Here is a 13,426-nt window from a genome sequence, read left to right on the forward strand (position 1 = left end):
CTTGAGAGCTGACTACTGGGGAAACTGAGCCCGGAGGGCGTGGCCGAGGGAGATGTCCCGGAAAGGCGACGGCCCAGCTGCCCCTGGTTTGGGGGCACGGCGGTCTCCCTAATGTTGGGGATCGACATCTCCCGACCTCGGCTTCCTCCGCGATACATAGCTCCCGCCCCAAAGTCAACGTTGGAGCGGTGAAAATCGCAGACAGGAATCGCTAAATTGCAGAACGTCGTCCTAATTATTTGGCGACCATTCCTTTATGAAAAAAACAAACTTGGCTTCCTCGTCCTCCCAAAGAGGGCTCAGAGTCACGCGGGTTACCCAAGCAACGGCTCTGTCCCGCCCCTCCTTGACAGAGGGAAGAACCAATTAGAGGGCTCCTTCGGCGCATGCCTCCGAGCCTCCGGGGCCCCGCTGCTCTCTGGGAATTGTGGTTCCGGTGGCCTCCTCCCGCCGCGAGGTCCCTTCGAAGCCGCCGTAGGCTGCGGAACTACAACTCCCGGCAGGTGCGGGCGGCGCAGGCGCAGTGCGGGCTGCGCGGCGGGCGCGAGCGGCATGTCGGCGCTGCGCTGGGGCCACGGCGCGTCCGGTCTCCGGAGGGCCCTCTGGCCGGCGGGCCGGCTCGGCCCCCTGGCAGAGGAAGGTAACGCGGGGGAGGCCCGGGGTAGACGCCGCGGCCGCTGCCCCCTCTCCCCGCGGCCGTGACCTTCGTCTTCTAGGCCGTCAGATCCAGCCACCCCCTACCTTTGCCCCTTGCCCTATGGGGTTCTGGTTTTGGGGAACCCACTGACTGGACCCCGCTTTCACTCGCCCTTGGGCCAGTCTCCGGACGGCGATCGGCAGAGCACTTTGACGTTGGAGTCCTGGTTTCTTTTGGAGTCCCCTGAACCCTTATTTGAGATTTAGGGCCCTTGACCTTTGAACTCACTACACCTTTAGTTCGAGTAACCCGTTATCTTCGGTCCCACAGCCAAATTTTCCTTGCTCTGAGGTCCCCTTCACCTTTGACCTCTTGGTTTCTTTCCAGTGTGAGGCCCGTGACCACTGACGGTTTCCACTGAGCGTAGAGCTCTTTTGCCCCCGGATCCTGCTGTTTCCGCTCATTTGCGGACCTCCCACCCGCCTGGGCGGCGGGCCTCCTTCTGCCTCCCGCAGCCTCCCTTTGTCACCCACAGGGGCTCTCAGTGGCGTCTGGGGCCGCAGAAGGAGCTCCTCTGCCAACCCTTGTGAGCAAGACCGCCGGAAGGACTGGGGCCACGCAGAGCTGCTGGAGGGTGAGTCCAGACCCCCGGGGCTTGGCGCCTGAAGCCCTCTCCCCACTGCCCCCTGCGGGATGTCGTGCTGTCGAACAGGGTAACTGACATGGCCCCGTGAGGATGATGGCAGGAGGCTGTTGGTGTGTCCCCCTTCCCCAAACCCGGCAGGCGCTCCTGCTGTCCACGTGAGACAGTTGAGGCTGCAGGGGCTGGGCCAGGGCTGCATGCAGCTGCTCATGCAGAGCCAGGATTCCAGCCCTGAGCTGACCCATGTGCCTGGGCTTGGGCACCTGAAGGGGCGCAGGAGGGGTCCTCCCATCTTCATAACCGGGGAAGGACAGCTCAGGCCTAGCACCTCCAGAGGGAGGTGGGGGCATGTGTCTTCCAGACCATGTCCAGCATGTCCCGCTTCCCCTCCAGCACCCAGGGGTGAGGTGGGGTAGCCTCTAAAAAGGAGAACTTTATTTCAGGAAATTCCAAACATACAGAAGCGAAGTACCACCATCCTCAACAGCAGCCTTTCCTGTCTTACCCACCACGTAATTATTTTAAAGGAAAGCACAGATACTATTACCATTCAACTGAAAGAAGGTTCTGGAAGTCTGAATCGCATTATGTCACTCTCCAGTCTCCAACTGTTTGCTCTCGCATAGAATAGACCCCCCCCCCCCCCCCCGCCGGCCCCAGCTGAGGACACGGATCCCTGTGGCCTTTGCCTGCCTTTTCAGCCAGAAGGAGCTGTGGCCGCCAGGGCAGCTCTGATGTTGCCACCTCCGGGAGAAAAACCTGTGCCCACAGCCCTGCTCCAGGGTATGGTCTTTGACGTGTGTATTCCAAAACACGTGTCCTGGGTGTTGGCGCACTCCAGGGACCAAGGTCGCCCTGTCTTTCCCCTTTATTTCAGCAAATCTTGGCTGAGCCCCTGCTGTGCGAGGCCAGCTCTCCTGTCAGCTCAAGTCCAGTGGGAGGGGCGTGGGCAGGTACAGTCGGTCTGCAGTCGTATTTGCAAAGTTTCCGTGACCCTGAAGTCAGTACTCGGGTACTGTAGTAGTTACTTGTAGACACACGCAGGGGGCAGACATTTGAGTGGTTGGACATGCCCCCCCCCCAGCTGGTGTTGAACCAGGTGACACACTGTTCTCTTGTTTCATGCATACTGTGAACAAGTGTCCTTTCCGAGGTATGTTTAGTGCCACGCTGTTGTTTTTAATTTAAATCTGAATTTGTTTTTTGGAGGGAGAGCGTGGGAATGGCGGGGAGGGGCGGGGAAGAGGGAGAGAGAGGATCTCAAGCAGACTCCGTGCTGAGCACAGAGCCCCACAACACGGGCGGGGCTCGATCTCATGACCCTGAGATCATGACCTGAGCTGAAATCAAGAGTTGGACTCTAAACTGAGCCACCCAGGCGCCCAGTTTTTTGCATTTTTGTGCTTTTGTTGGTGATTTTGCTGTTAAAATGGCCCCCAAGCGTGGTGGTGCTTTCTAGTGTTCTAAGCCCAAGAAGGCTGTGAGGTGCCTTTTGGAGAAAATCTGTGGTTGTGCAGGAGCGAGTTACAGTGTTGTTGGTTGTGGGTTCAGTGTTAATCAATCAACATGTATGTGAAATAAGGCATTTCAAGCAGAGAGACAGAACAAGGTCATGTGTTGATCTGCTGGGGACCCCCATGATCTGTAAAGTCATCGTGGTGCAAGGCTAGCCACAGAACCACGGCTCCGCAGAAAACTCAGGGTCACCTTGTGCCCATACCCATACCCATCAGGAACAGTGTGTGCAAAGGCCCTGAGGCCATTGTGGCTGCCCGGAGTGATCAATGTGGGGGAGAGTGGGAGGTGGTGAGGGCAGGGGGCATCCAGGCACCTGGATAGATTTTGAAGGCAGGCACGCCCCTGAGGGTGTACTGACAGACTGGATGTGGAGGGAGAGAGGCCTGGACGACCCTGGGGTTTCCGGCTGAGCGCCTGCAAGGACAGCACTGCCAGTGACAGACGTGGAGGAGCAGGTTTTGGAGGGACACCAGGAGCTTGTTGGGGAAGTTGAGTTCGAGAGGCTCAGGGGGTGCTGAGCAGGTGGGTAGGGTGTGTGTGCCTGAAAATCGGGGGACACGAGGGAGTTGTCATCAAATACATAAAGCTGAAGGCTCAAGAGCTGGTGAGACCAGCCCAGGAGGGGCTGCGGAGATTGGGGCTTGGAGACCCCCCGACATCCTTGCCCTTTGCCCCCACAGTGCTTGAGGCGCGGGTGCGGCAGCTGCAGGCCGAGTCTGTGTCGGAGGTAACGGTGAAGAGGGTCGGCATGGCCCGACGACTGCCAGCATCTGGCGGCTTCCAGCCACCCGGGAAGGCCCAGACGGCGCCTGAGGACGCTGCCACTGAGCTCAGTGGCCGCTGGGCCCAGAAACTGGACAAGGAGAAGTTTGCGATGGAGAAGCGCAAACAGCGGCTGGAGGTGAAGCTGCAGGTGCGAGCCCGGCAGCTGGCTTGTGAGCACAGGCTGCGGGTGGTGCCCCGCCTGCTGGACGCCCAGCTGGCCAGCTGCCTGCAGCACTGGGAGCACGGGGCCCCCCGGGGCCACTGGGAAGAGCAGCTGACGCAGCTGCTGCAGGAGGCCCCGCGGAAGCCGAGCCCCGCGGCCGAGCCGGCCCCCAAGGCTGAGAGCGCCTCCGTGCGGCGGGAGATCCAGCAGCAGAGGCTGCTGGCCTTCTTTGAGTGCTGCCTGCTCACGGGCCACCTGCCTCTCGCCCACCACGTGCTGGTCACCTTCCACAGCCGGTCCCGGCAGCAGCGGCGGCTCACGCTGGCCATGTACAACACCATCATGCTCGGCTGGGCTCGCAAGGTGAGCGGCGGCCCCGGGACGGGGGGCGGCGGCCCGGCGGGAGTCAAGGCCCGAGTGGCGCTTAGGCGCCAGCCCTGGTCTTGCTGCTTGTTACCGTTTCAGCGATTCTCTCGGGCTTGTCAAGCGTAAATCACATGTGTTCCTCAGTGGAAATTTTGCAGACAACCAAGAAAGAAGGAAGAAATCCTGCTAAAGTTTTAGCGTTTCTCCTTCTGACTGCTTGGCTGGGGTTTCTTACCTTCTGGCGTCCCCCCTTACTCGACACCGTGACTTCGATGCTTTAGTTTCCTGAGGTGTAGGTTTTTTGTCACGATCCTTCTTTCTTAAACACAGGCGTTCGTGGCCGCGAACTTCCCTCTGGGCTCTGCTTTAGCTGCATCCCGTGTCTTTCCAAGTTTTCTTAATTTCCCTTGCGGTGTCGCCTTTTCTGATTGTTCAGGACAGTGTTACGTACGTGTGCTTGTGAGGGGCCAACTGCCCTGCCTCCTCGCTCCCTGCACCTGCAGCCCTATTTCAGGGCCAGCAGGAACCGCGCAGGCCTGCGAAGGAGAGGGTTGTGTGAAGACCTAGGTGTGGGCACAGGAGGGTGGGCTCGTGGTGGAGACCGTGCTGCACCTCCCGCACGGGCTGGGCGACAGGCCCAGGAGCCACCGTCTCTTGTACGTCTGCGTTGGACTGTGACGTGACGTGACGTGACGTGACACAGAGATGCCCCATGTGCACGGGTGGCTGTCACAGGCAGTTTCTTGTCTGCACTCATCCCTGAGAGGTGTGCTAGATTTAGGGAGTTAGTGAAGACAGAAGGGCCCTGTTCTCCCATCCAAGGTCACAAGGCCTCCAGGTCCCCCAGCAAAGATCCCTGTTACAGCGGGACATTCCCGCCAGGAGCCCGCGTGTGAGCTTCCCGCGGTCCTGCGGCAGATGACAGACATCGGGTGGCTTCAAGTGCTAGGGATTTACTTCCTTTCAGTCCCAGATCCAAGTGTGGCGGGGCCGCGCCCACTCTGGAGGCTCTGGGGGGGTCCTTCCTGCCTCTCCCAGCTCACGGGGGTGCCTGCCATCCTTGGCCTGTGGCCGCGTCCCTCCAGCATCTGCCTCCGTGGTCACACGGACACCTTACCGATGAGACACTCTCCTGCAGATGGCCTCATCTTGACTCGTTACGTCAGCAAAGATCCTGTTTCCCAGTAGAGCCCCTGTTCTGAGGGTCTGGGTACATGTGAATTTGGGGGTGTCACTAGTCAGCCCACTCCAGGCCCCGTTCTTCTGTATTGTGTACGGACTTCACGGCCATCACTGGCTTCACAAGTCATTGTTTCTGGGCGGCCCGCGTGTGTGATGGGGCTTGGCTGTCACCCAGACCCACGTTTGAGTCCTGTTTCTGCCATGTGCCCACTGTGTGGCCCGCACTGCTCATGCCTCTCTGAGCCTCGGTTTCCCCATCTGTAGAGCAGGGAATGCTGCTCGACTCTTGGGAAGACTGAGGGACCTAATTCAGGGCTTTGACCATCATCTGTGTTTAGGATAAGGGCAAGAGAACGTGTGAACTTTAGAAGTGCATGTTTTCGTGTTGCTGGCGTTACCAAGATTCTGTCCATGTGGGATGGATGTGCTCGTTCGAGACTGGCGCTGTCCAGTAGAACTTTGTGTGCACCAGCCGCGTGTGACCCCCTGTAGAGCTGAACATCCACGGAGCGACCTCGCGTGGCTGGTGACCACGAGGAGGGCAGCCCGTGCAGGGTCGTTGAGACTAGCCCCCCAGAGCCCTCTTGCCGGCACGGTGGTCCTTGCCGTGACAGCAGGCCTCAGATGAGGGCCGCAGGACCGCGGGTGGGGGAGCGCCGGAGCCCTGCTTTCTTGAGAGACTCTGCGGCAGCGCGCCTACACCGCGGCGCGTGCGAGGGAATCGGCCACTTCTCAGGCGTGAGCGGAGACGGGAAGGCGGCACCTGCTGGCCCGAGAGCCGCGGCGCCCGCGTGAGGCGGGGACGTGCTGAGCCCCAAGCAGGCGGACCAAGAGAGACCGGAAAGCCGCCGGACGCAGAGCGGGTTCTCTGCCGATCCTGCCGGAGAGCCTCTTGGGGCGAGGCTGGACTCGTGCTAGCACGGCTCCCCTCGGGGCCCAGGCCCTCCCCCCGAGCCCGCCGCGGTGCCGCTGCATGTCGCGCTGCCCCCGGGGCGCACGGTCACGTCCTGGCCAGCGAGCCTTTCCCTGCCTGACTCGCTGGCCATAGAGAGAGGTCTCGAGGGGTGGGCCGGCCACCCCCAGGCCCTCACCCCAACTTTGTCTCCCCAGGGCTCCTTCAAAGAGCTGGTTTACGTGTTCTTCATGGTGAAGGATGCTGGCCTCACCCCAGACCTGTTGTCCTATGCGGCCGCCCTGCAGTGCATGGGACGGCTGGACCAGGATAGCAACACCATCCAGAGGTGGGTGTGCCGCCTGGCCCTTGCTGGGGGCTGGACCCCCTCCCCCAGGCCCCTACGGCCACCTGGCGCTGAGACCCATCCCTTGGGTGGGTCTGCGCCCACCGTGTGCCCCCTGCAGGTGTCTGGACCAGATGGCCCGGGACGGGCTGAAGCTGCAGGGGCTGTTTACCAGCATGCCACTGTGCCAGGAGGAACAGGCCATGGTCCTGAGGGCTGTGCACAAGGCCCAGCCCGCCTTCAGCCTGCCGCCGCCGCCACGGCCCCCGCCCCAGATCAACACCTCACCGCTGCTCAGGGAGATCTACGCCAAGGTGAGCATGCCCTGACACCCACAGGCGGGGGCCGTGTTGTGTGGGGGACGAGCTGGGACCACCCTGCCCTTGTGGGGTCTCCCAGGCCTCGGCCCTTCCTTTTCTTTCTCTCATCGCCACCCGCCTCCTAGGGACGCCCTCCCTGCTCCTCAGAGGCCAGACAAGCCAGACTTGGCAAGTCTTGGCTCCCAGCGGGGCCCTGACCCTAAAGAAAGGTGCCACGGCTGGGCTGGTGTTGGTCTCCCACCTGGAGGAACAATTCCAGGCAGAGCTGGCGGTCAGTGCCCTGAGCCCAGGCAGCCTAGAGCTGCAGGTGGGCAGAGGGGCTCCGTCCACTCTGGGGATCATGAGTCACCCTGCTCCATGTGGACCTGTTCGTGATTCTCCGTGTGTCGGGTTGGGCTGTTTAAAGTGATCTGTTTTCGGACGGGTCACACGTTCCCACAGTCCCAAGTTTAAAGAGAAAAGACACACGCAGGGACTTGAGCCGTGTCTCCCCAGGTGTCCCGGCCCCTGCCCAGTGAGGCCAGCTAGTGCTGGGCACTCGGACCAGCGTGGCTGTCACAGGCTGCTTTGCATCGTGTCCTGCCGGCCTCGTGGACGGGCGGTTTTCACGCGTGGCCCTGCTGGGGCCGGCAGTGGGGTGGGTTGTGGAAGGGCAGGGGGACCAGCGGCTCTGGGCTTCACTGCCCGCCTGTCCACACCAGCAGAGCGGCCCCGTGTCGTACCCGAAGCTGCACCTGCCCCTGCAGAAGCTGCAGAGCCTCTTCCAGCAGCAGCTGGGCGTGGAGATGGCCACCACCGTGGCCGTGGAATCCGTGGAGAAGGCCCGGGTGCTGACCAAGGAGGTCCTGCAGGCGGTGAGGAACGGGGCTGGATCACACCCCCGGTCTGGGGGAGGGGGGGGTGGCGGGCAGCTGCCGCGGCCCCGTCGTCTGCCTCCCCAGAGCCAGGGTAGGCCGTGTGCCCCCCTGGCACCGCAGGAAGGGTGCGAGGCGGCCCCGAGGGCCTGGAGGGCGTGGCGGTGACGCCTGCTCCCGTGCCCCGCAGCGGAACGCCCTGAAGCAGCTGCGTGCCGAGTGGGTGCAGGCGCTGAGCTTGGGGCTGCAGGAGCTGAAGGCCAGCGAGGCCCGCGCCGCCCGTGCCGGCCGCTCCACCATCTTCCCGTACCTGTGCGTGCTCACCGAGGAGGAGCTCGCCGAGCTGCTGCTGCAGGTGGGGCGTGGGGGCAGCGGGGGAGGGAGGGGGGCACGCGGGGGGGCAGGGCGCCCGGGGCTCACGGTGCCGCCCCCAGACCCTGCAGGTGCTGCCCCCGCAGGGAGAGTCGCTGCTCTCCCTGGCGCAGCAGCTGGGCCTGCGCGTCTTCAACCGGCACACGGTGCACAGGAAGCAGCTGAGCAGCCAGGTGCGGGCGCTCCAGCAGCGTTACCACCGCTACCTGCACCTGCTGGCCTCCGACACCCAGGTGAGGCCTGGGGTCAGGGGCCCTGCGGGCGGGGGGCGCGGGGGCGTTTCCAGGGGCAGAGACCCAGGCCTGGAGCGCAGCTGGCGTCGCCCCCAGGGCCCGCCACTTGGCGACTGGCTCCCGCCCTCGGGGTGGTGGGGGGTGGTCGGCTCTGGGCCCAGGCCCCCCAGACCCCCCTGACCCACACTCCCACCCCCAGGTGGAGACGCCCCACCTGCCACGGCAGTACTGGGAGGCGCTGGGGGCGCCTGAGGCCCCCCACGAGCAGCCCTGGCCTTTGCCCGTGCTGGTGCAGCTGGGCAAGAAGCTTGCCGAGTTGCTGGTGGAGGCCGTGCGGATGCCCGGCAGCGTGGCCGCCCCGCAGGGCCCCCGCACGCTCATCCCCGTGCTCTACCACGTGTACTCCTTCCGCAGCTTCCGCCAGGTGGGCCGCTCCGGGAGGCCTCGGGCCCCTGAGAGATGAGGCTGGGGGCTCCGGGTGGTGTGGGGACCGCCGGGCCCCGGTGGGGTCCTCTGCCCACTGGCTGTGTGTCCTGTGGGGTGACCGGCCCCTGGAGCCATGTTTGCCTGCCCCACCCCCAGATCGGGATCCTGAAGCCACACCCCGCCTTCACGGAGCTGCTGGCGACGGCCGCGGAGCGCACGCTGACCTTCGACGCGGCCGAGGTTCCCATGCTGTGCCCGCCGCTGCCCTGGACATCGCCGCACACGGGGGCCTTCCTGCTGAGCCCCACCAAGCTCATGCGCTCGCTGGAGGGCACCATGCAGCACCAGCGCCTGCTGGACAGCTGCCCGCCCGCCGAGCTGCACGGTGCCCTGGACGCCCTCACACAGCTGGGCAACTGCGCCTGGCGGGTCAACGGGCGCGTGCTGGACCTGGTCCTGGAGCTCTTCACCGCCAAGGGCTGCCCGCGCCTGGGGGTGCCGGCCCCGCCCTCCGAGGCACCCCGGCCGCCCGAGGGCCGCCTGCCGCCCGGCGCCTCACCCGCCCACAAGGCCAAGGTGCGGCGGGAACTGGCCCGCTGCCTGAAGGTGGCGCGGGAGATGCACAGCCTGCGCTCGGACGCCCTGTACCGTCTGTCGCTGGCCCAGCACCTCCGGCACCGCGTCTTCTGGCTGCCTCACAACATGGACTTCCGTGGCCGCACCTACCCCTGCCCGCCCCACTTCAACCACCTGGGCAGCGACCTGGCGCGTGCCCTGCTGGAGTTTGCCCAGGGCCGTCCGCTTGGCCCCCACGGCCTTGACTGGCTCAAGATCCACCTGGTCAACCTCACTGGGCTCAAGAAACACGAGCCGCTGCAGGCCCGCCTGGTCTTTGCCAACGAGGTGATGGAGGACATCCTGGACTCTGCCGACCGGCCCATGACGGTAGGGGCGTGGAGGGCACCGGTGGTGCCCTGGTGCCTCGCCTGTCCGTCTCCCCCAGCCTGTGCCCTGCACTGGCTACCCGGGGCCCTCCCTCCCAGCCCCCCACCGTCTGACCCTGGGCACAGGCTCCTGGCCTCGTCCTCTCTGTCCCCTTTTCTCCACGGCTCTGCCACCTCCCAGTCCAGGCCGGCCCTTCCTCCAGACCCTTCCCCATCCCATGGCTGGGCCCGGGGCTCACGCGCAGGGCTGCTTGCACAGGGCTGCTCCCACGTCGCCCTGCCTGCCTATCGCTCCTGTTGCCCCTACCCACCCCGCCATCCCTGGGGGCGCTCTGTACCGGCCCCAGCCAGGCTGGCCTGAGCCCCACTCTGCCTCCACCCCCCCCCCCCCCAGGGCCGGAAGTGGTGGATGGAGGTGGATGAGCCCTGGCAGGCCCTGGCTTGCTGCATGGAGATTGCTCGGGCCGTGCGCGCCCCTGACCCTGCCGCTTATGTCTCTCACTTTCCAGTTCACCAGGTGAGCTGTTGGGGACCCCGGTGTGGGGTGTGCCTGGCCCTGGGGGGAGCTGGGCCGGACGTGGTGGGGGCACATAGTCCCTGCAGATCCCACCTTGAGTTGGGCCGGTGTGCCCGCGTGGGGACCAGCCCCAGTGGGTGCGGCCAACCTTGTGGTGTGATCTCGTACGGGCACGTTCCCTGACCTCAGCACTGGCGGTGTGAGCGGCGCACTGGGGAATCCTGGAGCAGTGGCTCGTTCTCCGGGGTCACTCTCCCGTCCTCCCCAGGACGGCTCCTGTAACGGCCTGCAGCACTATGCCGCCCTGGGCCGGGACAGTGTGGGGGCCGCCTCCGTCAACCTGCTGCCCTCTGACCTGCCACAGGATGTGTACAGTGGGGTGGCCGCACAGGTGGGCGCTGCGGTTCCCCCCCAACCCCTGTTCTCCTTCTCAGCCCACGCGGGGTCTCCATCCTGTGAACGCCTAGATTTGCAGATCCCGTGGGCTCTGTCCTCCGCGACGGGACCGGGCAGTCAGGGTGGGCTTCCCGGGGGAGGTGTCAGAAGAGGGAACTGGGGAGTCCTCATGGTGGGGCTGCTGGGCCGGGCGGGAGACAGAGGTTCTGCACACCTGCCCGCTGACCCCCAGCGCCTGCCCAGGTGGAGGTGTTCCGCAGGCAGGACGCCGAACGGGGCGTGCGGGTAGCCCAGGTGCTCGAGGGCTTCATCAGCCGCAAGGTGGTCAAGCAGACGGTGATGACTGTGGTGTATGGGGTCACCCGCTACGGGGGCCGCCTGCAGATCGAGAAGCGCCTGCGGGAGCTCAGCAACTTCCCCCAGGTGCACGGCGTCGTGTGCGCCGGGTTTCCCTGCGCCACGGGGGAGGGATGGCCCCCCGCCCGCGCCCCCTCCCCCGACCATCGGCTGCTGGGGGGCCCGTGAGGGACCCCGAGGAGGAAGGAGGTTCTGCTGCTCCTCTGGGTCCCTGGGCGGGGACGGGGAGGGGCGGCCGCCCTGGCTCTGACTGCCACCCTGTGCCGCTGCAGGAGTTCGTGTGGGAGGCCTCCCACTACCTGGTGCGCCAGGTGTTCAACAGCCTCCAGGAGATGTTCTCGGGCACCCGGGCCATCCAGGTGCGTCCCCTGTCCCCTCCCCAGGCCCAGCAGGCTGCCCCTGACCGGGCCCTGCCCTGAGCCCCGTGCCCTGCGTCCACAGCACTGGCTGACCGAGAGCGCCCGGCTCATCGCCCACACGGGCTCGGCCGTGGAGTGGGTCACACCCCTGGGCATCCCCATCATCCAACCCTACCACCAGGACTCCAAGGTGTTGGTACGTGCGGTCCCACCCCACCGCCCCCACACTGTGTCCTGGTGGGACTCCTGACCCTCCCCACCCCAACCCTGCAGATCAGCGGTGGGATCCAGAGCCTCACCTTCAGCCAGAGTGGGGACACCAGCCAGTGAGTGCCAGTGGGGGTGCTGGGCCAGGCGGGGGTCATGCCTGGGCTGAGGGAGGGCATATGGACCAGGGGCTGCCCCCAGGCCGGGCCAGGGTGGAGGCACCTGAGTCCTTCCCCCTCCCCAGGAAGCCTAACACACTGAAGCAGAAGAATGGTTTCCCCCCCAACTTCATCCACTCGCTGGACTCTTCGCATATGATGCTCACAGCTCTGCACTGTTACAGGTGGGCGGGGCGCACTCCACCCAGCTCTGTTCATCATCTCTTGCGTGCAGGCCCTGTTCAGGGTGTTGGGGATGCACAGGGGACCCAGAGAGTGGCAAAGGCGGGTTGGGAGGCCAGGTCGGACAGGGTCAGGGGGCTAGGGCAGAGGCCTACAGCAGGTGAGGACCCCAGCCATGTGGGTTGTTGGAGCTGCTGCCCAGAAAAGGACTATGCGAGCATGTGACGTGCAAAGGCCCTGAGGCAGTGAGGTGTGAGTGGTGGCGAAGCAGCTGGCTGGGCCGGGGAGGGAGGGGTGGTTGCTCTGAGTGAGAAGGGAGTGCCGGCAGCATACCCCGTGGCCAGTTCTGACAGAACTTGGGCGGGGGGCATAGGTGTCTGGGTTTCTGTTCGGAGCCCCTCAGGGGCCCCTAGGCATGGCAGTAGGGCAGGGATAGTTCTGTTAGAAGCCAGGGTTCAGGGACATGTTCTGTCTGTGTCCCCCCACTGTGGGGCGCAGGAGGCCTGTAGTGGGGGCGAGGGGAGCAATATCAGCTGTAGCAACTGGGGGCGGGGTGGGGGGAATGACATGGGACAGAGAGCTTTCTTCCTAAGAGAATTTTCCACCCATGTGCTGAGCATGACACACAGCGGCTGGGACACACGGGTGGGGGTTGGGAAGGAGCAGGAGGGGGGAGTGGACCACGAAGGGCAGCCCCCCTTCACGGGAGACCCTCCCCTGATGGCAGGAAAGGCCTGACCTTTGTCTCTGTGCACGACTGCTTCTGGACCCACGCGGCCGACGTGGAGGTCATGAACCAGGTGCTGCCACCCTGCGCCCACACCCGCCCCCCAGAAGGCAGCAGGCACCCTTGATCCCGTGGCCCTTGCCTGTGGCTCCCGTCAGTTCAGGGTTGGGCAGGGGGTGGTGACCCCGCCTGACCTGGGAGGCCCAGTCCCGCCCCCCCCCAGGGCCTAGCTCTCCCTCCCCGGCCCCCCCCCCAGGGCCTAGCTCTCCCTCCCGGGCCCCCCGCCCAGGGCCTAGCTCTCCCTCCCGGCCCCCCCCCCAGGGCCTAGCTCTCCCTCCCCGCCCCCCCCCCCCAGGTGTGCCGGGAGCAGTTCGTCCGCCTACATAGCCAGCCCATCCTGCACGACCTGTCCAGGTTCCTGGTGAAGCGATTCTGTTCCGGCACCAGGTGAAGTACCCCCCACCCCCACCCCCCCTGCGGCCAGGACCACCCCTCCCTGCCCGGCTCGGCCTCACCCCCACCCTGCCCTCGGCTTCAGGTCCCCCAAGCACTCCAAGAACGCGTGGATTGGCAAGCTGCAGGACACGCTGAAGTCCGTGCCGAAGACAGGTGGGAGTGGGGACCGCCTGCGTGGGCTCTGGGCGGGGGTCCTGCCGCGGGCCTGCTCCACGGTGTCTGCTCTGCTCCGCAGGGGCCTTCGACCTGGAGCAGGTGAAGCACTCCACTTACTTCTTCAGCTGACACAGCGGTCCCCAGCCAGGCGCGGCGGGCAGTGTGTACCGCAGCGTAAATAAAGCTTTGTTGCCACCCGTGGGAGCGAGCGTCTTCCGCCGGTCTCGGGGCGCCTGACCACCTGGGACC

The 13,426-nt window shown here is 65.1% G+C and overlaps 1 protein-coding gene across 5 annotated transcripts; it reads left to right on the plus strand.

Annotated features, from left to right (window-relative positions):
- The first annotated feature begins 515 nt into the window (after nt 1-515).
- Nucleotides 516-13,378, plus strand: POLRMT (RNA polymerase mitochondrial). Of its 5 annotated transcripts, none has more exons than XM_036100725.2 (21): nt 516-640; nt 1,173-1,271; nt 3,479-4,089; nt 6,385-6,515; nt 6,634-6,826; nt 7,534-7,686; nt 7,877-8,041; nt 8,121-8,291; nt 8,491-8,715; nt 8,874-9,662; nt 10,056-10,178; nt 10,447-10,569; nt 10,818-10,997; nt 11,204-11,290; nt 11,373-11,486; nt 11,564-11,616; nt 11,742-11,840; nt 12,566-12,638; nt 12,921-13,012; nt 13,104-13,174; nt 13,257-13,378. In XM_036100725.2, exons 1-21 carry the CDS (start codon nt 553-555, stop codon nt 13,304-13,306), a joined length of 3,690 nt encoding a protein of 1,229 aa, XP_035956618.1. In that variant the 5' UTR covers nt 516-552; the 3' UTR covers nt 13,307-13,378. The 5 variants fall into 5 exon arrangements, 4 of the variants coding, with proteins under 4 accessions (XP_035956618.1, XP_035956619.1, XP_035956620.1 ...); XM_036100726.2 differs by having other exon boundaries at nt 7,537-7,686; XM_036100727.2 differs by lacking the exon at nt 8,491-8,715.
- The last annotated feature ends 48 nt before the right edge of the window (nt 13,379-13,426 follow it).

Source organism: Halichoerus grypus, chromosome 1 (genome assembly GCF_964656455.1).
Source record: "Halichoerus grypus chromosome 1, mHalGry1.hap1.1, whole genome shotgun sequence".
Classification (NCBI taxonomy): Eukaryota; Metazoa; Chordata; class Mammalia; order Carnivora; family Phocidae; genus Halichoerus; species Halichoerus grypus.

Excerpts from the sequence above, each read along its gene's own strand:
- POLRMT (XM_036100725.2), top strand. The coding sequence starts at position 553 with ATGTCGGCGCTGCGCTGGGGCCACGGCGCGTCCGGTCTCCGGAGGGCC. Across the intron at positions 11,487-11,563 it reads ACCAGGACTCCAAGGTGTTG|ATCAGCGGTGGGATCCAGAG; the intron begins GTACGTGCGGTC and ends CCAACCCTGCAG. Across the intron at positions 13,013-13,103 it reads CGATTCTGTTCCGGCACCAG|GTCCCCCAAGCACTCCAAGA; the intron begins GTGAAGTACCCC and ends CCTCGGCTTCAG.